We start from the raw sequence: 27387 nt of genomic DNA, 5'->3' as shown, positions 1-27387 counted from the left end.
ATAGTTATTTCCGCGTTGCGATTTTCATTCTCGAAACTATTCTTCTTCTGCATTACTTCAACCAAAAGACAAAGCAAAGACAAATACTAACTTCACAGGCTAAACAGTTTAGCAGTATTGGCAGCAATCGAATGAATTTAATAAGAAATCTAAGTGAAATGGTTAATCTATTATTGAAATTACCAGTAAACTTATCATCAATCTCAATATGAAAAACCTAAAATAATGCAAAATTTTCAAAATAAAAATAAAAAAAACTAACCATCGGAGGTTGATTTTCCATTTCTGAATGATTGTGAGGGATTTTTGACTGTGAATGGTTGTGAGGGATTTCGCCGGCGATGGGGACGGAAATCTTCGGAGATGGGGACGGATTTCGCCGTAGAGAGTGAGAGATGGAGATGGGACTGAGTGTTGTGTTTTTGGGTTTGAGGTTATGAGTTACGATTACTGTGGACGGTTCAGTTTCCGATTTATTAAGAAAAAATTCGTGTTTGGAATTTGAAAAAAAAATACGCGTTAATACGAATGACGCTATGTAAATCGCGTTGCGAAAGTCAGAATCGCGTTGCGAAAGTCAGTATCTCGTTGCGATTTTGTATTATCGCATTGCGATAGTAAGTATCGCATTGCGATAGTCAGTATCACATTGCGATTTTCCCAATTCGCGTTGCGATTTACTTATTCGCATTGCGAATTGGGAAAATCGCAATGACATTGTATACCATCGCAACGCGATTTCCAACTATCGCAACGCGAAATGCAACGCGAATTTGCGATAATGGAGATCGCGTTGCGAATTAGCGATCGCATTGTGATTTTGTTGGTCATTTTGGCAAATCCGGAAAAAGTTGGTTAAAATCGTATATTATATGGGATTTTTGGTCACTGAGGTTATTTTCTCTTTATAAAAACCCGATAGTTTTAAAAAAATATATAAAATATTTAGAATTCTAATGAATATTTATACGTATGACCGTAAACTAAATAATAATTATGGTATTTTCTTATAACTACTAACACAAAAATTAATCATCTAGATCGCAGAATGACCAAAGAAAGAAAATGTTAGAAAAATCTAATCAAAATGTTTGAATAAAATAAAGATACAAACAAATCTGATTGCATCGACAAACGAACCATAAAAGATGATAATCAACATGATAGTAAATAAGAGTAGCGACGTGAGAAAACTATCAACGAACTCAAAACGCGTATCCAAATCAATCCAATAGTTCGAAGAAGGGAAAATCAACGTGATAACAAATAAGCATTATCTTGATCACTAATGGTGATGTCAAATCCAACCCCAAGAAAAAAAGATAAACAAAAATATCGGTCACACGATCGAAAATTACTAAAAGACAAAGAAAAATGTGTCACAAAGACATATAACCGTGTCACAAAGACAAAAATATTTTTATTAAAAACTAACAAAAATGAAAAAATATAATCGACGTTCGATAACAAACATTAAAACATGTGTCGTCGCAAATTAAATAAAATCAAAGAAAAAAATTGATTTAATTTATAAAAAATAACACCAATTATAAAGAAAAAAAAGCAACAAAAGGAAGGAAAAAACTGCTAGAGTAAGATAACATCGATTTTGAATCTTTAATGTTAAATTGATTAGATCTTGGAATACTTGTTCTATTTGGTGTTAGTAGTGTGTTGTTAGGTTTACTATCCCATATCGGTAATTAATGATTTCTCTTTTATTAAAATATGATTGTAAAATAGTATATGGTTTAAAAATTTTAAATTCTTTGACAATTAAAACCTTCTATTTAATAAATATCGGTACTGACGGAGCTAGGAGAGCTAGCATATAATAAGGGTGTCAAATGCACCCCAATTTTTTTGAAAAAAAAGTTATTTCATATATTTAATATAAAATAATTTTTAAAAATAAAATTAATACATTTTAAAATAATATTGACACCATTAAACATAAATTGACACTCATTAATCATTTGTATTCACTTGAAAAAAAAATCATACTTCTAAATTTGATATCCCAAAATAAATTTGAGTCAAATTTACGGATTACACTTGTCTTGTCCATGTAAAATTATCCAAACATTAATGTTCTAATAAAATTTGTTCACTTTTAATTATTTCATTTAAATAGTTAAATGATCTAATAAAATTAAAATAAAATTCTTTAATAATTAGTGGTCATGAGTATAATTTACTCTTTTTTTCCTTTTCCCTAAATCATCTGAATAAGAATGGTCATACATTCTTGAAGTACACTGAAACAACTAATTTATCCGCCACCAGGAAGAAAGAGTCCAAGTAAGTCTTTGTTGTCTTTAAATTTGATTTTTATTTTTAATATAGATTCAAGTATACCATAACTATTTGTGCCTGAGTATTACCAAATCCATGGAAAATATGAGAAAAATAATGCCTAATTATATAATAAAGCATCGTGCAATGTAAATCGAAGTGTAAAGTGGAACTTTGTGCTGGCAGCTGTGAACAAAGATAGTTGAATTTCCTGTTTGCTTACTGAATTTGGTTATTGGAAGATGATTTTAGTTTGACATGGAAAGTTAAAAGTATTGTGTTTGTATCCTTTCTCCTTTTCTCACCGCTTTTGATCTAAAAAATGTGTTCTTTTTTAGTTTAAATAGTTACGTATACGATAGAAATAGGTTTATAATTTTATATTAAGGATTGAACTTTTAAAATTTTACTAAAATATATTATTAATAGAAAATAAAAAATATCTAAAATATATGATAATTTGAAAAATTTAAAAGACGAATTCTGACCCACTTCTCCAATTCTAAGGCTTCGTCTGACTTATATAGACGGACACGTGTCGCACACCTAATTTTAATAAGTAAATCTCCCGATGAATATTTTCTACATACATATAGACTCAAACTTAATACATTATTTAAACGATATTATATTATTTACCATTTGAACGAAATCTAGTGGTTAAACGTATTCTTTTTCATTATTACTTGCGCTATTGAAAAGATAAGATGAACATTAGTAACACCATTAAGATTATATCAATTATTTTATTTTTTTTCTTCCACATCAACAAAATTAAAAAAAAAATTTAATTTATTCTTACTCAAATGGTGATATCATGTGTTTTTTTTCTTAATTTTAAATATTTTTAATTTTTAAATAATACAATCGAAAATGACATAACAGTTAAAGATAAAATTTTAATAAAAATAAAACTATTACTCATTTACTATGCTACGTTTGAATCAATTTGATAAAAAAAAAAAGAGAGTAAAATTCCGTGATAGAAGAATATACTAAGGGGTTGTTTGGAATCATTCAGCGCTAAATGTTCAACCGTTCAGTATTCAGCGCGTTTGTTTCACATCTCTGAATGATTCAGTACTGACTGATTCAACACAGAAGTACATTCTGAATTATTCAAATCAAACAACATGTCACATTTAGAGCCAAATCATTCAGAACCTCTAAATCATTCAACATTTGAATCATTCAACACTTAATCATTCTGAAGTAAACAAACAGCCCCTAAATCCTTTAATTTTTAGATCGGCTACAGGTAGTTACGCCAAAAAATAAATATATTGAAATGACTAAATTAATAAATGTGAGGGACCTGAAAGATCATTCTACCTAAAAATAATATGAAAATCCAGTAATATAAAATAATTTCTCACCGCCCCCATTCTTTTTCTTTCAAACTACGCTCTCTATTTTCTTTTCTTCTTCTACCTTTTTTTTTTTTAAAAAAAAAATCCTTCGAATCTAATTTAGTTGTGCACTGTAAGCTTCATTCGATCCCGTTTGCACTTGTCTCTTACTCTTTTCCCTCCTCTTAAGTTTACTCGTTTTCTTATTGCCGCTTTGTTTCTTCTTATCTCTCTATCGTAGTATACAAAATCAAAATTCGCTTCTGTGATTCCTTTGTTCTCCGCAATGTTGAATTAAGAAAACTGTTTTTGCAATGAGAATTTAGCATCTCCGATTCTTCCCGATTTCAAAGATACAGTGACCGACGATTAGAGATCAAATGACTTAGTCGGATCTGATCTCGCGGAAGCAAAGATTACGATCTAAGCTTCCGATTTTGTATATTAAGTTGGAATTTCGGCTGTTTTCGAGAGGAAAAGAATGTCAAAGGTGGTGTACGAAGGATGGATGGTGAGATATGGACGAAGGAAGATCGGCCGTTCCTTCATACACATGCGGTATTTCGTGCTCGAAAATCGGCTTCTGGCTTACTACAAGAGAAAGCCGCAAGATAATCAGGTCTTTAACTATTTTGTTTTGGACTTCTTGATTTTGCTAAGCCATTTTTAGCAGAATATTGGAGAATTTTTAGTATTTACTTTTGGGATCAGAAGAGAGAAAAGTTGCTTTTAACATGTTAAGAGAAATTCGGTTTTGTTCAATATTATTTTCAGTAATTAAACTTGTATTTTTTATCTGCTGTGCTTTTAGCAGGAGAATCTTGTTGAAAAGGTGTCTGATATCTCTGAATTCTTGCTGTTTATGAAAAGTGAACCGATTAATTTCTATTTTCCTTTTTGGAAGATTCTTTTCGTTTCTTTTGACTATTCGCTCATGTGCAATGTTGTTAACGATTAAGAATTCTTGTGTTTTCGAAATCAGGTTCCAATAAAGAGCATGTTGATAGACGGAAGCTGTAGAGCGGAGGATCGAGGCTTGAAGACTCACCATGGACACGTGAGTTGTCTTGTCATTTGTATGTGTGTGTTTGCTTGTATTCTATTTTAACCCATCGTTGTTATAATGGTAATGACGGTGCAAAATGTTGCTGTCAGTAGCCATGAGCTCAGAATGTCCTATATCGTCTATACATAAATGTATGTGAACATGTGTGTAAACATAAGCAACATTTTATGTTGTTTTCTTTTAGTGATTTGATAATCTCCTTACTGACCAACTGTATTGTTTATTTGCTTAGTATATTTTACTTCTCTCTTCCCCTACCTCACTCTCTTTTGTCAAGAGACTCATGCTTGCTCTCACTTATTGTCTGTCTCTGCTTGGCTATTGACCACTGTTATGCTTCATTAAGAATTATATTCTGGTAGATGGTGAAACGTATTCCTTCAGATAGAACCTCATTTATTCTTCATTTTGACTTTCTCGTGGTTTTTGTTTTTCCAGATGGTTTATGTTTTATCTGTTTACAACAAGAAAGAGAAGTCCCACAGAATTACGGTTCGTTCTTATTTTAATTTAGAGACAAATAGCAAATGAATGTGTACTCTTTGATGCTTACTAACCTCATATAGCTTGGTTGGTAATTCAATTTGGAGAAATCAAACATTCTTTTGGCTTCTTTTCTCTTAGGCTCTTACCTGCTACTGGGAGGGAAGTCCCTAGGAATGAACCCCCATTGCTACTTTTCTATCACTAAATTACTTATATCACGTACTTTGACAAATGAACAGTGGTTTTGGTGGTCCTATTCTGAAGGACTTTGGTCACATTAGCATAGATTGATAATGCACTTGGCTTTACTGTGTAGACATATATTTGGGTTCCACTTTGTTTGCTCTTGATGGTTTGGTACATCCTGATTCCTGACTTGAGTTAGCCTCTTTTATAAATGAATTTATTGTTAAATGGAACTGAAAACTATATAAGATGAGGCTAGAGTGATATCTGTTGTCAAAGTAATAAATGTTCAATTGGCACCATGTTTCTCTGTTATTGTGAAAGCATCAGTGACACTTTTTTGAGATTTACTATTTGGCCTCTTTGATCCGTATGTTTCTTTTCACATCCAGTTACAAAATCTTATGCTTTTGAATTTTACGAACCTGAAATGAATTCATGTCTGCATACTTCTTTCTAGATGGCAGCATTCAACATACAGGAAGCCCTGATGTGGAAGGAAAAAATAGAGTCTGTAATTGATCAGGTGCATCTCCGAGTTTGTAACATAATTATGCTTTCTTTCCCTGTTTCAGATTTGCATTTTGAAGTTAGGGTCATATTTTTATATTTTCGTCGTGAATTGAATATATTGTTTTTATATGTTATCTGTTACACAGATTGTTTCAATTGTCTAGTTATATTATTTTCATGTGCAGCATCAAGAGTCAGAAGTTGCCAATGGCAACAAATATGTTTCTTTTGAATATAAATCTGGGATGGACAATGGGAGGACTGCTTCTTCATCAGATCATGAAAGTCAGTAAGTGCCAATTTTCCATCAGATTTCTATTTGTTGTTGGCTATGTGTGTTAGAAAAAGTGAATGATGTTTTTGTGGTGGGTCTGGTGGTTGGTGTGGGGCTCTGGCCTTTCAAGCTACTTGGGTTCCTTGAACTCTTTGGATCATCCAATCCTCATGGGTAGAGGGTTATTTTCATAAATGAGTGGGCGAAAGAAGAACCATTACTTTTTTGTTATTTTGTATAATTTCTTACATGTCTTACATCTTCCCCGGTACTGCGACTTTTAAAAGACAACAATGGATGAATTCTATAGATATTTCATGGTTGGAACAGTTAACTATGTTTTGCCAATTTCAATGTCAGCCCAGGTCTTGTGTGACTACTTTGCTGGTTATAGATGAATATCAAGTAGTTCATCATCCTTGCATTAATGCATGATTGGACTGCCTCTCGAGTTTACTGACAATCTGAATAAAGCCCAATTCATTTGCTCTAGCTCTATACAAGGCTGATTGTTAAATTAAAATGAACTGAATTACCTTGTTTCTCGTTTGTTGTTGGCATATTCCCTAGTTTCTTAGGTAAATGATAAGACAAGTGACTAGTGATCTTTAGCCAAACTTTATTTCCTGATATTTTCTTCAGGTTTAGTGCCCAAGAGGATGAAGATGGTGCTCCTCCAGATTTTCTCAGGAGAACAACAATTGGAAATGGTTCTCAGTTGATATCCTTTTCGCATCTTTTCCACATTATTTAGTGCAGTGAAAAAAGCATAACATTTATATAAAATGTCAGGTCCCCCAGATGCAATATTCGACTGGACACAGGAGTTTGACTCAGAATTATCATATCAAAATGCCAACAACCAAGCATTTTCTAGGAAACATTGGCGCCTCCTTCAATGTCAAAATGGTTAGGTTTTAATTTAACATTCCATTATTTTGGCTTTAAAGCTCAATCCAGGTACAAGTAGGTTTTCAGTTATCACAATGTTGCAGTGGCATCAATGGATCATTATGAACTTGAACCTTTACTTGATATGACAGGGCTTCGCATTTTTGAAGAGCTTCTTGAAGTTGATTATCTTGTATGGAGCTGTTTCATTTCTTGCTCTATGCCATCTATTTGTTTATTTTCTTAGGGCCTCAATATCTTTTGGGTGATAATCATGGCTTATATTTTCTCTATGTAGCCAAGGAGCTGTAGTAGGGCAATGAAGGCTGTAGGTGTTGTAGAAGCTACTTGTGAGGAAATATTTGGTCTTATAATGAGCATGGACGGGACTCGATTTGAGTAGGTTTCGTATATGTTAAAATATATACCATTTAATTTTATCTACGCATTAGACAGATATGTACCCTTCTCTATCCACTGAATTTGTGAGACATTTCAAAAGTATTTTGCTTATTTATATTATTTACCTTCTGCAGATGGGATTGTAGCTTTCAGTATGGTAGTTTAGTTGAAGAGGTAGATGGGCATACAGCTATACTTTATCACAGGCTTCAGTTGGACTGGTTCCCTGCGTAATATATTCTCTCCAATTTAAAATAATTTCTTTTTTTAATTTAGTGATTATTTATCTTCTGAAGCAGTGCCAGCATATTTCTGTTTTGGGAGCCAAATTCTTAGGAAAACACAAATCAGAACTTCTGAACCCCCTTTTAGCACGTTTGTTTTTTTATGTGAGGCAAGCTTTGGTTGTGGACACTATATTTTATCTAACCAAAGCATTTAGAAAAATCTGAAAAGGGGACAGTTTAAGCTAAGTATGCTGGATGCATGTTGGTAAGCACGAAAAGAAGGAATGAGAAAAGATGAAACTTCGTTGTATGAATAAAGGTCAGGAAGGGGACATTGAGCAATTGGAACAGAAACAATAGAAAAGGTCTAGAGATGGAGAGAAATGATTCTTTATAGGTGCATTTAAAAGAAATGAGGAATTGAATATTTTCTTCATTATGGTTGTTTTTTCTAGCTTTGATATTTTACTGAAATATTGGCTTGTAATTTAGAATGGCTTTTGATAAGATTGGTGAGAAGTTAGTGGTATTGCCTGCTAAAATTTCTTCATATAAACCTTTGTATGAACTTACTTGTACATGCCTACTTTTTTTTATTGTTAAGCTTTAATTAAAACACTTTTTCTCTTCTTTGTGCATTATTTTTGCAACCTTGTAGAACATTTATAAAATTATGCTTCGATTTTCAAATGTATGGTTCCATATTTTTGCAGGTTTGTATGGCCTCGTGACCTATGCTATGTGCGTTATTGGCGTCGAAATGATGATGGAAGTTATGGTAAGTCTTCGCAAATTTACTTATGTAGAACTATATATTTATTTTCTAGCTTCAGATATTTCCTCTTTTCTCTTGTTTTGGTTATGGTGCAGTTGTATTATTTCGTTCTAGGGAGCATGAGAATTGCGGCTCACAACCAGGATATGTGCGGGCTCATGTTGAGAGTAAGCTTATGTGAATCCCTTGGTTGTGTTGAGACTTGAAAGATGAGTACTTAATTTGTAGTATATAATTTTCTCAGGCGGAGGGTTCAACATTTACCCTATGAAATCACAGAATGGAAAGCCTAGAACACAGGTGCAGCATCTCATGCACATTGATTTAAAAGGATGGGGCGTGGGTTATATTTCATCATTTCAGCAACATTGTCTTCTTCAGATGTTAAATAGTGTTGCCGGTGAGTCTTGTCCAAATAAACATGTTGAGGAAGTAAAAATGAATGGTGTGAGGGAATGTTAAGAAAATGCCATTCCTTCCGTATTTTGTTCTGGCTCTATCAATTAACCTTTTTTAAACATTGTTTTACATTATTACAGGATTGCGTGAATGGTTTGCCCAAACAGATGAGAGAGGTGCTCCTCCCAGAATCCCAGTTATGGTCAATATGGCCTCATCTTCAATTTCCTCAAAGAAGACTCAAAAGATAAATGAGTTACCTGTCCCCCCTGCTCCTTCACTTGATCAAACAAATGCTGCAAATCGAAACTCTGTGTTGATGGATGAATACTCTGATGACGATGAAGAACAAATGCCTGAGACAGAACAAGAGGTTTATATTACCATTATCTTTATATATTTTTTGCTTGATTATTCCTAACTGTAGGTTTCTTATTTCTTTAAAATATTCAGGCATATCCAACTAAAACTGGCAATGATGTCAAGAGAACAGGTGGGGTCCTAAAAATGTTATATTGGATTCTTTATGTGATTGGATTAGATAATTTTGTGGGACTGACTTCTCGTATCAAATATACAATATTTTTATGAATTAAAGCCCTGGAAGAAGAATCAATTCAGAAAATTGATTTGTCGTGCTTTTCTGGTAATCTACGAAATGATGATCGTGATAATTCTCGTAACTGCTGGACAATTTCCGATGGTAACAATTTCAGAGTTCGCAGCCAGCATTTTTGTTACAACAAAACAAAGGTTCTCATTCTTGTGCTTGGTTATTCTAATACACTTTGCACGTCCAAATCAGTAACTTATGTTTTTGTTTGTTTTGACTTCCCCCAATATGCAATGAAGATTCCTGCAGGGAAGCATTTAATGGATCTTGTTGCTGTTGATTGGTTTAAAGACACAAAAAGAATGGATCATGTTGTTAGGCGTCAAGGCTGTGCTGCGCAAGTGAGTCATGTTGTTTGCCTCTGTACTGTTCTGCTTCACTTCAGTAAGCTGTATCTTATTTCCATAGGAAGCAGATTGTTACTGTATCATTGGTATATTAAGTTATTTCTGCTTCATTTTCTATTCTGGGTCTCTGTTATGCCGCTGTTTAAGCATTTTATTTGGAATCACAGTGGACATTGTGATGCACATGGGAAACAAATTTGGTTGTATTGAAATTGATTGTTTCACTTATATTTTTTTAGTTGCGTTTCTTGCTGTAATAACTCCACAACCTGAAATAGTTTTCATTCAGATTGGATTTAGGCTATGCATGTAGCAGATCAAAATCTTTTTGTCAACTCCGTTGGTTAGGTTGCTCAATGGTGGTAGCAGAGTTTTTCATAACAATGCCCGCCCTATCTGCGTGCTAAGACTTGAAAGCTAGGACCTCAAACTTTTGTCTAATAATATTTTGGGAATAAAACCCGCAACCTTCAAACCCATCCACATTATTTATTAAAAATAAATAATTTATGATAGATTTTGTACAAGGATAAACAGGAAACCTTTTTTTTGGTTGGAAATGAAGTAGGATTAACTTGAATCAATGGAGTTAGTAAAACTTCAAATCAGGGTAACATGTTTATGTTACTGTAGTGATCATGCTAACTTTGTTGTAAAATGGATCAAGTTGGGAATCACATTATACTTATAAGAACCATGTTCTGTGTTGACCTAGTTTCTACGGTTAAGGTTTTCTTTATGTTGATGCGGAAAATCAGTTAATTTCTGTGGAGAATATTTACGGTTCTCTGATCCTTGTTGCTTCTGTTTGTAGATTGCTTCACAAAAGGGGCTTTTTCTCTTTGGTCTTTAATGTTCAAGTAAGTCATCATGATGGAGGCGTTTTATATTGATACTGATGAATCTGGACGCTGAGTGGATTATGTTGTTTTTGCTCCAGGTTCCTGGCTCAACACACTATAGTATGGTGTTTTATTTTGTGACTAGGGAACTAGTACCCGGTTCCCTTTTGCAGCGATTTGTTGATGGTGATGATGAATTCCGCAATAGTAGGCTGAAGCTTATTCCGTCGGTGCCAAAGGTATCTCTATTTCTTCATTGTTTTTGGATTAAAGTTCAAATCAGGATTTTTGAGACTGTTGGAAGCAGTATTCATTCTAATTGTCCCTCCATTGTTCTTTTTGTCTATTCCTTGCTTTACTCTTATAAAACTTGTTCTTGAATCGTTCACATTGAATCTTTCAGGGATCATGGATTGTGCGACAAAGCGTTGGAAGCACCCCTTGTTTGTTGGGAAAAGCCGTTGATTGCAACTACATTCGTGGTCCCAAGTACTTAGAAGTAAGGATCCTTATGGTTGCTTTAATACCTAAATGTAGCACTCTGTAAGGATCTTTGTGATTGATATGGGTCTACCTCTTCATTTCTTTATGTAGGTTGATATCGACATAGGTTCTTCTACGGTTGCTAATGGAGTTCTGGGGCTTGTCATTGGTGTAATTACGTCATTGGTGGTTGACATGGCTTTTCTCATACAGGTACACTTCTAAAACAGAAGTCGCCGCCCGTTAACCCTGTAATGATCGGCTATACTATACCATATACTGACTTGCAAGCAATCGGATTTAGTTTTCATTACTAGTGACATGTTAGGGGCAAAGAGTAGATTCATAATAGTTTTCACTTAATATTTTAACTGTACGGTGCAGGATGAGTGAATCGAAGTCACATTCGTGATTTACTTGTAGCCAATTTTATGTTTGCTTAAAAATGGTTGCGTAGTTTTTTTTTTTAAAAGAAAATTCCTTCTTTTCTCCACTTTAGGCAAATACAACGGATGAGCTGCCGGAGCGTCTGATTGGTGCGGTGCGTGTTTCTCATATCGAGCTATCGTCTGCCATAGTTCCAGAGCTCGACACCGATCTATCATGATTATTTCGACGGACCACAGCTGATTTTATACGATTTATTTGTTCTGATATTCATATTTTCATTAGCATTTTATGTCATTTAATGTTCATGGAAGAAGCCATCATTTTTTTCTTATAAATAGGATTTTCTAAAAATGTAGTTAAAGAAAGATGAAAATTCTATTAATTCAATTTCTGGCTGGCTATTTGTCAAGGGGAAATAGAACTGTGTTCATATAGAAGAAACGACGGAGGGTGGGAAGTACACTTTGCTTTAAATCGATCTAACGGGGTTACTGGTGAACGTCCAAATCAATATTTATACGTGCCTAATTAAATAGTTTGTGCTATTTATTTCTTTTTAATTTATTAAAGGAGGTTGTAGTTTAACTGTTTAAAGGATTCAAGAAGGAATTTGTGTGTTTGTTTTTGTGATTTTTAATTGTTCATGTATTTATGTTTTAATCACTCTAATTTATTTTATCAATAATTTTTGTGACAAGACATTTATTATTATTATTTTATTAATATATAATTAAAATAAATAAATTTTAAAATTAAAGGGATTAAATTAGGAGTAATTTGAAAGTTAAGAAATTAAATTAAAAAGTTTAAAATTTAGAAATCAAAATAGGAGTTTGAAGATAATTGAGTGATGAATGATGTAATTTACTCATAAAAAGATGTCACATGTAAATCATTTGTTAAGTTTTTTAATGATGAAGTATTAAAATAAAATAAAAACTAGACGTTAGATATAACTTTGAAAAAATTAAAAGTTTTAAGTACTAAAATTAAAATTAATAATTTATACACTAAACACGTAATTTATCCTTTTATTTATTTTCTCAAATTAACTTAGAGATTTATACCATGTATGTAATTTTCTTTGAACAAACCATGTACGTAATTATTTCGCATTAACATGTAATAAAGAAAGGTTTAAGGGTTGTTTTTATCCTTTTAATAGATCTAATTTATCACTTTTGCTTATATCGTATTTTAGTATCAATTTAGTCCTCAAAGTTATTTAATTGTATCATTCTATATCATATCTCTAACTTAAATCTTAAATTATAAACCCTAAAGTAGGGTATATAGTATAGGATTTATGGTTTAAGAGTTGTTGGATTATAGTTTAGTGGTTATGATTTAAGGTTTAGGGTTTATAATTTAGAGTTTTAAGTAAAGAATAAGATATAAAATCAAGTAATTTCGACTAAATTAATGTGAAAATATGCGAAAGTGATAAACTAGGTCAATCATAGGGGCAAAGGTGACCCTTTACCATAAAAAAATTGAAAAACATTAGTAGCGTTATGTTGTGGGTGTTTAAATATTGAACGCCCAATTGTAAAGTGAAACATAGACCAAACTGATTCAACAATTGAGTAATAAATAGCAGCGAGACGAGGCAGTGGCTGCTTGACCAACCCTCGGAATTAGAATTTTATAATGAATTATTACAGGCCAGTCCAAGACGCTACGCTCCATTCAGTCCTCTTAGATGATTAAATAAAATAATTTTAATCATTATTTAAAAATTATCACTAATTTAACAAAAAATTATGAAAATAAATAGGTATAAAAATAAAACATATATACTATGTTTAATTTTCTAATATTTATATATTATACTAATATTGAAAATATATTATATATTAATATTAATCTTTAAATACTTTTATAAAAATAAAAATATTAATATATAATAAACATAAGTTTTATATCTATGTTCTTTCGGTCTCTCTTATTCATTCTTTTATACGTACAAAAGTAGTATTAAAATTAAATCATAATAAATATGAAATCAAAATTTAAGATCTAATAAGATTAAAACTTTAATAATAGAACATTATATTAAATTTACATAAACGTATTTAAATCCATTGATGATAAATGTCTAAAAGATGAATGTGATCTTCTAAAAATATAAATTTGCTCGTCTTAAAAATTCTCTGATCGGATAAGAGTAATACAAGTCAATCTATTTCTTATAGACCACTATCTCTTTGTATAGGCTGAAAATTATAGTCTATTAAGTATTTTATAATTTTTTTCTCATCAGATTATAAATATAACTTATAATATATATCTATTAAAAAACTTATAGTAACTATACCGTTATTTTTTTAATATTTATGATATATGTAATATAATTGATTACTTAATTTTATATCATATTTTATAATAACATCCTTCATTATATATATGTCCATAATTTTTAATTTTTTTGGTTACCCTCTCGATTTTAAGGTTTTCTTGGCTACCCTCTTGATTTTAAGGTTTTGTCCTGACTAATTCGGACTGAATCGCATCGCACACTTGACTTTAGTGGATGAGTCTCCTAGCAAAAATTTTCTACATACACAAGGACTCGAACTTAGGACCTTACTCAATCCAACAAAAGGTTGTATATATAACGCCCCGAATCCCAGGTTAGAAGTATTGGGCTAACCCGAAATACGCCTTGGTTTAATTCCTTAACTTGAAGTAAGCCCAATCGTGAATAAAAATAGGTGTTTTTATTCTGCAATTAGAATTAGAGGGACCAAAGAAGCAATTATACCATTGTTAAAAAATAAAGTTTATTTCCATTAAAATTTGGTGATATTATCGTCTGAATTCCAGCTTCTCTTTTTCTTCACGTTTGTCTTCTTCTCTCAAGTTTTCTTTCTCTTCTTCATCATTCTCTTGAGCAAAGGTGGAAGCTTTGATTTAGTTTCAATCTATTTTATTAAACCAAGGTAAGAACCAAAATCAACACCTCTTGAGCTTTCATTTGAGATCTTAATAACATATTTTGGCTATGGTTGTAAAAATCGGTTTTAGAAGGGTTTAAGAAACTAGATGGTTCTAACCCATTTTTCATATATTTATATTCTTAGGAAGTGTTTTAAAACCCTCCTTAATCCCTAGAAATAGTTAGTAACCCTTGCATTTGGTTTTTGTTTAGTGCAAGAGGTTGGAGAAGGCTCCAAAGCTAAGGGGAAGGAAAAGTCTACTTTGGGCTGAGTCTTTGACGTTTCCAGTAGTATAGCATCAAATGTAACTCACTATTGACTCAACTATACCATATGCAAGTCATTTAGATTAAATGTAATAGGTTGCATAAGCTTGAAGCATTCCCATGGTAGATTTCATGTTTTAGAGTTATAAACACGTCTAAGGCCCTATTTATGCTCTTTTGTATGTTAATAAAACATTAATAATGTTTGGGGACCTCACTAAGGTCTTTGGGATAGTAGAATAAGAGTTTTTGCACCTATTTTATGCTCTCTTCAGGTTGAGTTTCGATACTAGAGTTTTAATACTAGAGGGATAGTATCGAAACTTGTTCTTCTTCTAGGGCAAACTCGAGAGTTTCTGGGAAAGAGTATCGATACTCAAAGAGTATCGATACTCTGGGTCATAGTTTCAAAACTCCCAGAAAGTTTCGAAACTCCTAGAAAGTTTCGAAACTGGGCAGAACAGAATGTTTAAAAGTATCAGTACTTATATAAAGTATCGAAACTTTTGTAGAAGTATTGATACTCTTGGGATAGTATCAATACTTTCAATCCGTTTTGGAAAAAAGGTCAGTTTTTAAGGGAATTAGACTCGAGGTACCCAACACTTCAATATATCCTCAAATAAGACTTCAAGCGAGAACAATAATTAATATCATAATAGTAGAAACAAAAATAACTAGGTTTACATAAAACTAGCCTTGTTTGATGCTTGGGAAACAGTTAAAACACTCGAGTTTCTTTTAGTAGAAATATGACAGTCGGTGAATCCATGTTAGTGCCACGACACTATAGCAGCCGAATTGGCTCCAAATGCCCTAAGACTCAATAGAGTAAGTCGGTGGGTGTAAGTTTCGATGTAGAATTCCAGATCTCACCCAGGAGTACCCGATGGTGCTTCGGCAGTGTTATAGGGGTGCTTAAGATGCATAATCCCTCAGTTGCACCATAATGCCAGCCACAGATCAAAAGTCTAATAGTTGTATACTCAGACATGTGCCACTTGCCATTTCATTTAGTAAATGCATATAGTATAATACAGTTTTTAGTGAGAAACTGAGCTCGTAAGCTCATTGTTCAGAATGTGTTTCCGTGCGCAGGTTCTTAGGGGCAGATTGTGGGGAGCTATCGTCATCATATATTCTAGTGCAATATAGCATATTTCTATAGACCTTTCAGAGTACTTATTGAGTCATCTTTAGAGGGTATGTACTGTTATAGACCTTGTTATGTATTTAGTCGTAACTCTTTTGAAACTCAGTATTTTGTATTATTTTGTGGATGTATTTTGGCAGATCCCATTAATTGTAAAACAAGTTTATTTATATGTTTTTATATGACATTGTGAATGTATAAAATTCAAAGATTTACAAGCAGTTTTAAAGAATTTTTTTGTCACTATTTTGATAATCTCGTGTAACATTATAATCCATGAATATTTGGGTTTAACTGGACTAGGATGTTACCATATAAGTCTATGAAAAGACGAAACAAATGGGGATTGAAATTATTAATCAAATAGTGAATGACCAAGGGTGACCGTTTGTTGGCAGGCAATTTCCTTTTGATTGCCATGTTGGACCAAAATTCTAAGTCCACCAAAGGATTTTGGAATCGGATGGGCAGGTCTAGCAAACAATTTTTAGATGGGTAAAAATTGCATCCATCGTTATTAAATTTTACTATCTCTCCTATTTCACTAACTGTGCTTTTAATATGTTCAATTTTCTCATTAAATTAAATACCATTAGCATTTTTGGTCATTCAACCGTTTTCTCACTAAACGACGTTATAAATGAGCTATTATATAGATGCAAAATGACGTCGTTTTGGTGACAATTTTATTTTCCTAAAACGACGTCATTTTAATGTCGTTAAATATTTAACGACTGAGTGACCGAAAATGCTAATTGTATTAAATCTAGTAAGAAAATTGAACGGATTTAAAGTACAGTTAATGAAATAGGAGAGAGAGTAAAGTTCAGTGACGATAGTTGTAATTTACCCTTTTTTAGATTACTCTCAAATCTCTTTCCATAATCATAACAGTTCAATTTGATGATAAAATATATTTTAATTTTAAAAAAGTATAGTTTTATTTTTTTATGTTTTGGCACGCCTTAATCAAAGAACATAATTGAACGAAAAGACCCAAATTGTTACATTACATGTAATGTAAAATAAGTAGATATTTTGAAATCATAAAATCCAAGCAAGTTGAGTCTAAGCTCACCATATATTATAAAGGGTAAATAACAAATTTGATAATTGAACTCATGCGACTTTTATTTTTACTTATCGTACTTTTAAAATTTTCAATTTATTCACTAAACTTTATACATTGAACTTTTTAGTCACTCTGCCGTTATATCACTAACAACTCGTTAACGTGACTTATTTTGATCTTAAAGCTCAACCGCATAAGATGCCATATAAGATTTCTATTAATAAAAAAATAATCGGGAAAAAAATCCTAACCCCCAAATTTACACCCAAAATCATAAACCAAACTCTAACTCGCAAATTAATCAGGCTGTCACGAAAATCCACAATCAACTCCAATGGGATCTTATAAACTTGTTCAAGAACCAAACAATCACAATAAATTGTTTTTCTCTCTCTCTCTGAAATCTAAAAATGAAAATACCAAAAAAATAAAGAGGATGAAGAAGAAGAATAAAGAGGGAAAAGAGAAAAAATAAAGAGGATGAACCTTGCATGTCGTCTTCTTCTTCTTCTTTGTCGACTCCAGCTTCCACAATTTCCACAAGAGAGAAAATGGAAATAAGAAAATGGAAATGAGAGGATGAAAAAGAAGAATAAAGAGGGAGAAGAAAAAAAGTGAAGGAAAAAATAAATATAATTATTTATTTAGACCTAAACGACATCGTTTTAGTCAAAATTTAAATGTTTTAGAGATCCAAAATTACGTCGTTTTGGTATAAGTTTTCAAGTTATAACGCCGTTAATTATTTAACAACGGAGTGACAAAAAAAGTTCAGTGTATAATGATCAGTGAGCAAATTGAAAATTTTAAAAAAATAATGAATAAAATAGGAATCACATGAAAGTTCATTTATCAAATGTGGAATTTACCCTATTATAAGTGTCCGAGTACATGTTGGTTAACGCGAGCCTGCGTCTCCAAAGTTAAACCTAATAATTGATTATCATTTTCAATAAATTCAGTCAGATCTATTTAATAGTTATTTTAATATAATATAATATAATATAATATAATATAATAAAAAATATTTTTTTAACTAAAGATAATTTATTCTTTTATCATTTTGTTTTTGTTCTTATTATTTTGTTTAAATTCAATTTTTAAAAAAATTATCGGAAGAGAGAAAATTGAGAAAAAAAAACTTTTAAATAAATCTTCATAAATTTAACTTTCTTTGACGTTTCTCAGTAAAAATCGATAATTTTTTTATATCTTTATTTTATCTTTGTTGTTTTGTCAACCACAATTTTAATTTTACTTAAAAATTTTGTTGACAGAGAGAAAACCGATAAACGAAAAACAAAGACTTTTAAATAATATTCATAGATTTAATTTTACTTGAGATTTCTTGATGAAAATCAATGGTGGATATTGAATAAAAATTTTCCCTTTATTTTATTTATTTGTGATCCAATTTTGATTTTTTTTTATATATATTCGATTAAATATTCTGATGACTCGATCTGAATCCCCTAAAAATCCGTGGTTTTACATGGGTAAAAATTAAGAAATATTCATGGTCGCAATCCTAAAGTTTCTTTAACAATTTGATCAAGTCCTCATATTTTATTTTAAAATTTCGTTTTAGTTCATTTTCTGTTTATTTTTTTAATTGAAAATTTATTTTTATTTAACCTTTTGACTTTTTGATTTTGTTTAATTTAGACAGTATTTTATCCTAAATTGTTTTGTTTTTTGTTCTATTATCTTTATATTTAATTTCTTTCTTTCTTTTTCTTAGAGTTTTACTTGATTTTATTTTATTTTCATTTTGTGATATGTTTAAATTTCATATTTTTTCAGTATTAATTAATTTGTATCAATTATATTATTTCTTATATATTAGTACTCATGATCCTTTTACCTCATGTTTGCATATTATATTCAATTTATTTTTTCATCCTTTTTAAACCCTCAAATTATTTTATTTTACAATAACCAACTCTTAAAGGTAAGTACTTCAATCCATTTTTTAAATTTTGGTCTAAATTTCAATTTTCATGATTAAGACAATTAGTAATCGTGTTGGTACCGAAAGGGCAACGTAGAATGTTCATCTTTCATCACTTGTAATCGACTCTTGAATCCAACAAATTTATGGTAAGACGAAGATATGATAAAAATGGGTAAGTATTAGGTGTTCAACCTTGCCTAATTCAAAAAGATTAGTGAAACTCCAAAAAGATAAAATTCAATTTAAGTCGAAATATAATTCCGGACCATCCGAAAGATCATTGCGAAAGTTTAATAAAAAAATCACATCTTTTAATATATTCAATTATATTATAAATCATTTTAATATAATATAATATAATATGATATAATATAATATAATATCCCATTAACTCCTACTTGCAACTAACTCTTAACTACTGTAACTAATTACTAACTAGTTAGCAACATACTTCAACACTTTCTTTTCTTTTCAGTTGAATGTTGTCTGATTTTATTAATTTTCCTCTCTGGTCTTCTTTTATCTCTATAACCGCAAAATTTGAACCTTCTTCCAAGAGTTCTGTGCTGAGTGCTGACCTGACTATTGGCTTCAGTCAAGTCAGCACATGCCCCCATTGCCACTCACTGTTATTAATAAGCCACACCTTCGACATTGGAACTCAAATCAAAAGGCAAAGCAAAGGTGGCCGGAGCCAAAAACCATAGCGGTCCATTTTGCAGCACTTAACGAAGCTTGTATCAATGGCAACGAGCTTGAGCTCACATTTCAGTCTCGAAACTTCAGAATCAAAAGCTACTCATTCTCCCAACTGGTATTCACCGGAAACAGGAATCTATTCCAGTAAGCATCCGTCTATATCTCTCCCCACTGATCCATTTCTCGATGTTGTTTCCTTCCTTTTCTCTCACCAGCACGATGGGGTCACCGCTTTGATCGATCCCTCGTCTGGGTTTTCAATACCTTATTCAAAGGTTTTGCCTTTAGTCCAATCCATGGCCTCTGGCCTCCACCACATGGGCGTTTCTCAAGGTGATGTGGTCTTGCTTCTCTTGCCGAATTCTCTTCACTTTCCCATTATCTTCTTGAGCGTTTTATGTTTGGGTGCTGTTGTTATCACCATGAATCCGTTAAGCAGCATGTTTGAGATCAAGAAACAGATTTCCCATTGCAGTGTGCGTTTTGCTTTCACTTCACTTGAAAAGAGTGAACAGCTTCAGAACTTGGGTGTTCATGCGATTGGGGTACCGGAAAACATTGATTTTGATTCAGAAAATATAGTTTTTGCCCCTTTCGATAGGCTTATCGGAGGTCGATTCGGTAAGGCGCCGAGGCCGGTGATCAGGCAGCAAGACACGGCTGCGATAATGTATTCATCAGGTACTACAGGTGTTAGTAAGGGAGTTGTTTTGAGTCATGGGAACTTGATAGCAATGGTTGAGCTATTTGTGAAATTTGAGGCTTCACAGTACACATATCCAAGTTCAGAGAACGTTTATTTGGCTGTGGTACCTATGTTCCATATCTATGGCTTATCACTTTTTGTGGTTGGGCTGTTATCTTTGGGTACTACCATCGTTGTCATGCGGAGATTCGATCCCGGTGAAGCGGTGAAACTGATCGATGACTACGGAGTTACTCACTTTCCGGTTGTTCCACCTATGCTGGCAACATTGCAAGGAAAGCCAAAGGTGCCTGTGAAAATAGCTTAAAGAGTTTGAAACAGATCTGCTGCGGTGCTGCTCCGACGAGCCGGAAAATCATAGATGACGTCCTTCAGGTTCTTCCTCACGTCGATTTCATTCAGGTATTAATAAGGCCTAAGTTCTAACGCATACTCGCACCGTTTCCATGTTGTACCTTACTGTTCTTATTGATGCAGACCTTGAATTTGATCTGTTCAATTGTTCATAGGGTTATGGCATGACTGAAACAACTGCAGTAGGAACTCGTGGCTACAACACTCAACAAATTCATAAGTATTCTTCAATAGGCCTGTTGGCACCAAATATGCAAGCTAAAGTGGTGGATTGGAACTCTGGCTCTGCTCTGCCTCCGGGACATTACGGCGAGCTTTGGCTAAGAGGACCGGCGATTATGCAACGTAATTAGTTTAACTCTTCCCTCAATATGGTGTGGTCTCATCTTCGAGTTGCTTTGAATACAAGGATGACAGTTACGCTACCCCCATTTTGCAGGATACTTGAATAATGTTGAGGCCACAGCGATGACAATCGACAAAGACGGTTGGCTACGGACCGGCGACATGGTTTGTTTCGATGAAGATGGGTATTTATATTTTTCCGACCGGTTAAAAGAGATCATAAAGTACAATGGCTATCAGGCATGACTCCTTTTTCCCCATCACTTTGATACTTTATGGTCAGTCATAATGCGCATGGAATTTATAGTTTCATGTGTTATATCAGATGGCCCCCTGCTGATTTAGAGGCAATATTGATTTCCCATCCTGAGATACTTGATGCTGCTGTAACTGCGTAAGTACTACTTTTCTCAAGGATATCTCTTAATGGATAATGAACTTATGAGTGCGTTTAGTTCACGGAATGTAAGATTATCAGTAGGAATAAAAGATTACCCGATAATAGGATTACTGGTAATGATGTATTTTGTGTTTGGTTGATTTAGCAGAAATATAAGATTACCATGTTTGGTTAAAGGAATAAAAGTTTATTGGAATGTATATTTGATCAAATTATCCTTATTATATATCTTTTTAACAAGTTGGAAAATATTTTATATATTTTCTTTAAAAAATTTAAATTCATAAAATTTATATAATTTTTTTACAAAAATATAAAATATAAAAAGTTTAATGAAAGTTTAAGATTTTATTTTAACCCTTGAACTTCATATAAAATTTTAATTATAGAATTTTTTTTGTAAATCTAAAATAGTTTAAGGAGAAATTTGTAATTTAACCTTCGTAGAATTTTTATTATTCAATGACAGAATAAGAATATTTTCGAAAGAAAATTTTTTTAAGGGCATTTTAATCCAAAACGTCGGTAATCCAACAATACCTAAGGAAAGGGAGGTAATGATATTTCCGGTAATATACCCCCAAAAAATTCACTATTGGTAATGTAAGATTACCGGGAATGACATTCCCGGCCAACCAAACATGGGAATGTGGATTCCATTCTCATGGGAATCTCACATTCTCCTAACCAAACACACCATAGGGGGTAACAATTTAATTTGAAATCGATGGATTCCGATTCGATCTGATTTGATAAGATATAATTTTTTTTAAGAGAGTGAGGTCAGGTTCGAGTGAAGAAACTCTAAACCAATTTGATCCGGAGATAATAATGTAATTTTTTTTAAAAATTATTTTTTAAATTAAATCTTTATTTTATACCAGGTCGGATCATATCGAATCAGATTTATACTATAAAATTCGAATTGAATCGTGGTTAGGTGGAGGATACATTTTGTTTGGGCTAAATTGAGTAAAAATCCGATTCAACCGGATCCATTGTCATCCGTCAATGAACCTTAATGACCTATCGTGGTATTTGTTTAATTTGGGTGCCAGGGAGAATGACGAAGCATTTAGGGAGATTCCGGTGGCATTTGTGGTGAGGAGGCATGGTAGTCAACTGACCGGGGAAGCTGTGAAGGACTTCGTGGCTAAGCAGGTGCCATACATACATAAAGCATAATGTCAAAATTAACGTCTGAATAATCATTCTGATTTTTGCTTTCAACGTTTTGATTTTTTGTTAAAATGAATTCCGCTGGATGAGAACTATTAATTGTAGACGTTACATTCATACATGTATTAAAGTGTCACATATCACGGCACCTAAGATGATTATGTAACACATGATGATACGATTTATGTCATGTCATTCACGGTTTATAATATTTCTTACTCAACTAACGGTTTACATCTAATATGTTTGGAGTTATTTTAACCAATAATTAAATATTATGAGTTAAAATACTCTAAAATACATTATAAAATCTAAAATAATCATTTAAGTAAGACGTTAGAGTACTAATTTTAAACTTAAACCTATACATAATAATAATCCCTTTCTTACATCCATTTACCATCTATTCTCATCTCTTTTCTTTACTGTCCCTCTCTATATTAAACACTTACCATATACTTTCTTCTCTGTTTGTGTTATGAACATTAGGTTGCACCTTACAAGAAAATAAGAAAGGTGGTGTTTACAAGTTCAATTCCAAAGTCTGCTGCAGGCAAGATCCTCCGAAGAGAGCTTAGAAAGTTGTTGAATTGCAGACTTTAAGATCTTCTTTTCCTCGCCTTGAAAGCCAAATTATCTGAATAAAATTGCCTGTCTAGTCTAGTCTAGGTAAACACCAGCAACAATTGGAGGAAAATTCCTTCCATTATGTCACCATTGTATGATTCAGATATATCGAGTTGTTCCAATATATACATAGAAAGTTGAATCAGTAATCCATTCTTCTCCATTGGAGATTTCTTTACTTTTGGTTGGAGGATTTCAGAAAGAGAAATCAAAGAGTTAGTTTTGGATGAAATTCATTAGTTATCTAACTATTGATGAATTCAGTTGACATTATATTTCTACATGTATTAAATTATTGATTCTTCACATGCTACGACACCTAAGATGATTCACATTATTTAAAGTGAAGACATGCTGTATGTTATTTAAAGTGGTGATATAATATATGACACATTAACAACATGTATTGATCGTTAATGGCATGATGATTTTCATTCAACATGAACCTTTGATCATATATATTTACCCTCAAGGGGCACATCATAGGGCGTTAGTTTCCTAAAGTGGATTGGGCTCAATTTTACGGCTTTAAACACTTCTCGATTAGCAATCTATTGACCCTTTTGAATGGTTCCATGTTGCAGTAAAGGCCCAAATAAAACCTTTTACGAATTAGATAAACGAAAATCAATAGAGGAAAATGGAGCTTACTCCACTCTCTCTCTCTCCCCAAAATAATTGTGTGGGTGTGTGGGTGGGGGGATCTCATCATGTTATGATGAGATGGCAGTTTACGTCCATACAAACTTTTGATCGTACGCGTCACCTCACATGGTGAAAATGGGAACTTTCGTGGAAACTCTGCACACTCACATTTTTCAATGGCTTCTCCATTGGTGACCACCACTCTCTCAAATTTGTCTCTTTCTCTTCTTAACCATCGCCTCCTTCACAGCAGTTCCTTTTCTTCTCCCTGTTTTCCTTTTAATCACAGGAGCCGTAGAAACCCGACACCTGTTTCTTCCCATGGGAACCCACAGTTATTTAAGCATGAAGACAATCATTCCACTGCTCCTGCTCCCCATAAGTCCACCAGTGTTGTTGGACCCAAATCCAAGTTCCTGCAAATGGATCCTCCAGAGACTAGCACTTACAGAGAAACTTTGGTCAAATCTTCTGCTTCAGATGGTAGCAGCAGCAGTACCACCTCCTCTCTCTCTCAGAAAGTGAGCAAATCTTTCTTTGTTTTTGATCAAAAAGAGAACTTGATCAAATGTTTATTGACATTTTGTTGTTGTTGTTTGTATAGGTATTTGGTGTTCTACACTTGGTTGTTTCGCTTGGTATAGTTCTGTCAATGGATAACTTCTTGAAAAAAGCTTTTGTGGCTGCTGCTATAAAGTTTCCAAGTGCATTGTTTGGAATGTTTTGTATATTTTCTGTTTTGGTCATACTTGATTCTACTATCCCTGCTGCTGCTACAAGCTTGATGAACTTTTTTGAGCCAGCCCTCATGTTCATTCAGAGATGGCTTCCATTGTTCTATGTTCCAGCTTTGGTGGTGCTGCCACTTTCTGTTAGAGATATTCCTGCTGCTTCAGGCCTCAAGATTTGCTTCATCATAGGTATATACTATAAAGCTTTGATGAATTTTAAGTTTTGTTAAGGCTTATATCATAGTTTCTGAATTGTTGATTCTTTCTGGATGGATTAGATTGATTTACTATCTTGGATTTGCATCAATTCATTTAAATTTCTCAATTAGGCCTTGATAATCAAGTATGCCTTGATAATCACTTGTCTTCCTGTAATTTAAAGGTCAGCATCATTTTGAAAGTTGTTCATTTTACTTTGAAATGAATCACTACTCCACCAGGAGAGAACTGGGTGATAGTTTTTGAGTTCATCTTGAACTCACTATTATAAAGGTAGGCAATGATGCCTCGGTTTTATGTTCACTCAAATGTCTGTTGTTAAAGCTTTAATCCATGGTTTCACATTTGTTACTGTTTTTAATCTTTAATATAGTTGCAAATAAGTGTGTTTGATTCCTTATGCAGCTGGAGGATGGTTAGCTTCGCTTTGTGTGGCGGGCTTTTCAGCTATCGCCGTTAGAAAAATTGTGAAGACAGAAATGATTGATGCTGAGCCTATGAAAAAACCTTCCCCGTTTTCTCCTATAGAATTCTGGGCTTGGGGTGGTATCTTTCTTTCATCATTTGTTAGTGCATTGTTCTATCCTACAGCTTTAGGGACAGCCGCCCGAACATGCCTCCCCTTTTTGCTTGCCTCCACTGTGCTAGGCTACATGATTGGTTCAGGGTGAATTTCCATTTCCTCTTTACAGAAGATTTGTATGGACAAAATTTTTGTAATAACAACAATAACATACTTGATTTCTATAGCTACAGCCTTGCTATTTAAATGTGTATCCGATTTGCATTCTTCTGATTTTTCAGGTTGCCATCTGGTTTGAAAAAGGTTTTTCATCCGATTATTTGTTGTGCGCTATCAGCAGATCTTGCAGCAGTGGCTTTTGGGTACTTATCTGGCTCAGGAGTTGATGCGGTTTTAGGTAAAAACTAAACATTAATCTTTCTCCTTTTTAGTTACAACGAAAACCGATATGGCAGTGTCACATATGCATCCGGTCCTCGGATGTGCAATTCGTGACAAGTTCATTGTTTTAATGTTTGTGCTGTGTACATGTGATTGTTATTCTATGTTGGATATAACAATGTTGGTCTTGGTTCCTGCAGGAGATTACCTTACAAAGGTGTCATCTAATCCTGGAGCTGGTGATATTCTCATGGGATTTTTGGGCTCTGTTATTCTTTCTTTTGCTTTCTCAATGTTCAAACAGAGAAAGGTAATGTCTGATAGATGTGTGTATTTAACACTCACTCTCGTGTACGAGTAACGTAAGCCCCAAGCAACATGTTTTTTACTTTTACAGCTCGTTAAGAGGCATGCAGCTGAGATCTTCATATCAATCATTCTATCAAGCCTGTTTTCTTTGTATTCAACCGCTCTCGTTGGACGTCTTGTCGGATTAGAACCAAGCCTGACTATTTCGATTCTACCGAGATGTATAACCGTTGCATTAGCTCTCAGCATTGTTTCCTTTTTTGAGGGTAAGATAACTTGCTACACCTTCTACACTTTGCATAAGATTGCAGGCTACTTTGTTAAGTGATTCATTTCTAACATAACTAAACCAAAAAGTTCAACTCCGAGCACATAAATAGAAGATAAACCGTGCTTCAGAGTTGCTGCAGGTAGCACTCAGCGGATATGATAGCTTGTCTATATTTTCTTGTAGGCGCCAATTCATCTCTCACAGCAGCTGCAGTTGTAGTGACTGGTCTAATCGGTGCAAACTTCGTGCAAGCAACGCTCGACAAATTACGTTTTCGCGATCCTATTGCTCGAGGAATAGCAACCGCATCTAGGTATGTACCTCAATGGTCAATAATAAGACCAGTGAGAGCTCACTATACTCGATTTTGATGACATCCTTTTGTTGTTGTGTTGTACCAGTGCCCATGGATTGGGAACAGCTGCACTGTCAGCCAAGGAACCTGAAGCACTTCCATTTTGTGCCATTGCTTATGGTCTTACCGGTATATTTGGCTCATTGTTTTGCTCTGTCCCGGTAATCAGGCAAAGCTTGATCGCGATTGTTGGCTAAGGTTGCACGTCTCCTCCACATTGATTTATATTATACACCAGTATTTCAACTCTAAACAAAGATGTTGCTGATGAAATCTATCATATGATCATTCATATGTTTTTCAAATATCTTTGTATAAAATGCTCTCGCTTTGCTTGAATCTTAAATGTTAACTGAAAGGTTCAACTTTAGGGATTAATTTTCTTAAAGATTTCGGGTTCAAGCAGTTACATATATAAAAATTGATAAAAATATAAATAAATGTTATTCACCTTCTCGAAATAATAATTCTCACCATTCGAATTTTCAAACAAACGATACAAACTTCTCAAACTCCAAAAGGTGATGATTTATTTTAGGCAAAAAGTTCCCTATATTTTTTAATAAAAACTAATGTGATTTTCGTATTATTTTCTTTTAATATGATCATTCAACTCAGATAATAAGTACAATGTGTCCCTTTGATCAACGTTTTTTGTCGTTGATCGTAATTATACTGACATGGCAATTCACGATGTTAACATGACAATTCACGGTACTGA

The 27387-nt window shown here is 33.2% G+C and overlaps 2 protein-coding genes and 1 pseudogene across 2 annotated transcripts; all 3 read left to right on the top strand.

The window, feature by feature from the left end:
• The first annotated feature begins 3745 nt into the window (after nt 1-3745).
• LOC120204390 (protein ENHANCED DISEASE RESISTANCE 2-like) lies at nt 3746-11920 on the top strand. Its single transcript, XM_039204492.1, has 22 exons — nt 3746-4263; nt 4627-4701; nt 5149-5202; nt 5843-5908; nt 6081-6184; nt 6812-6879; nt 6962-7078; nt 7213-7253; nt 7359-7459; nt 7597-7692; nt 8403-8467; nt 8560-8631; nt 8709-8864; nt 9004-9236; nt 9317-9356; nt 9462-9616; nt 9716-9827; nt 10649-10683; nt 10764-10904; nt 11069-11164; nt 11260-11361; nt 11648-11920. Exons 1-22 carry the CDS (start codon nt 4126-4128, stop codon nt 11753-11755), a joined length of 2175 nt encoding a protein of 724 aa, XP_039060423.1. The 5' UTR covers nt 3746-4125; the 3' UTR covers nt 11756-11920.
• Nucleotides 11921-19665: 7745 nt separating this feature from the next.
• Nucleotides 19666-23223, top strand: LOC120204389 (annotated as a pseudogene).
• A 724-nt stretch (nt 23224-23947) lies between these two features.
• LOC120204386 (plastidal glycolate/glycerate translocator 1, chloroplastic-like) lies at nt 23948-27005 on the top strand. The gene is made up of 8 exons (XM_039204488.1): nt 23948-24398; nt 24482-24797; nt 25233-25494; nt 25632-25747; nt 25932-26041; nt 26129-26306; nt 26495-26624; nt 26713-27005. Exons 1-8 carry the CDS (start codon nt 24054-24056, stop codon nt 26861-26863), a joined length of 1608 nt encoding a protein of 535 aa, XP_039060419.1. The 5' UTR covers nt 23948-24053; the 3' UTR covers nt 26864-27005.
• The last annotated feature ends 382 nt before the right edge of the window (nt 27006-27387 follow it).

Source organism: Hibiscus syriacus, unplaced genomic scaffold (assembly GCF_006381635.1).
Source record: "Hibiscus syriacus cultivar Baekdansim isolate YM2019G1 unplaced genomic scaffold, ASM638163v2 tig00010865_pilon, whole genome shotgun sequence".
NCBI lineage: Eukaryota > Viridiplantae > Streptophyta > Magnoliopsida > Malvales > Malvaceae > Hibiscus > Hibiscus syriacus.
Note: the sequence above shows the minus strand (reverse complement) of the source record. Positions and strands in the feature narration are given on the sequence as shown.

Coding starts and splice junctions, on each gene's coding strand:
- LOC120204386 (XM_039204488.1), top strand. CDS start 24,054: ATGGCTTCTCCATTGGTGACCACCACTCTCTCAAATTTGTCTCTTTCT. Junction 25,748..25,931: donor AGGAGTTGATGCGGTTTTAG/GTAAAAACTAAA, acceptor TGGTTCCTGCAG/GAGATTACCTTACAAAGGTG. Junction 26,042..26,128: donor CAATGTTCAAACAGAGAAAG/GTAATGTCTGAT, acceptor TTACTTTTACAG/CTCGTTAAGAGGCATGCAGC.
- LOC120204390 (XM_039204492.1), top strand. CDS start 4,126: ATGTCAAAGGTGGTGTACGAAGGATGGATGGTGAGATATGGACGAAGG. Junction 8,468..8,559: donor AAATGATGATGGAAGTTATG/GTAAGTCTTCGC, acceptor GTTATGGTGCAG/TTGTATTATTTCGTTCTAGG. Junction 11,362..11,647: donor ACATGGCTTTTCTCATACAG/GTACACTTCTAA, acceptor TCTCCACTTTAG/GCAAATACAACGGATGAGCT.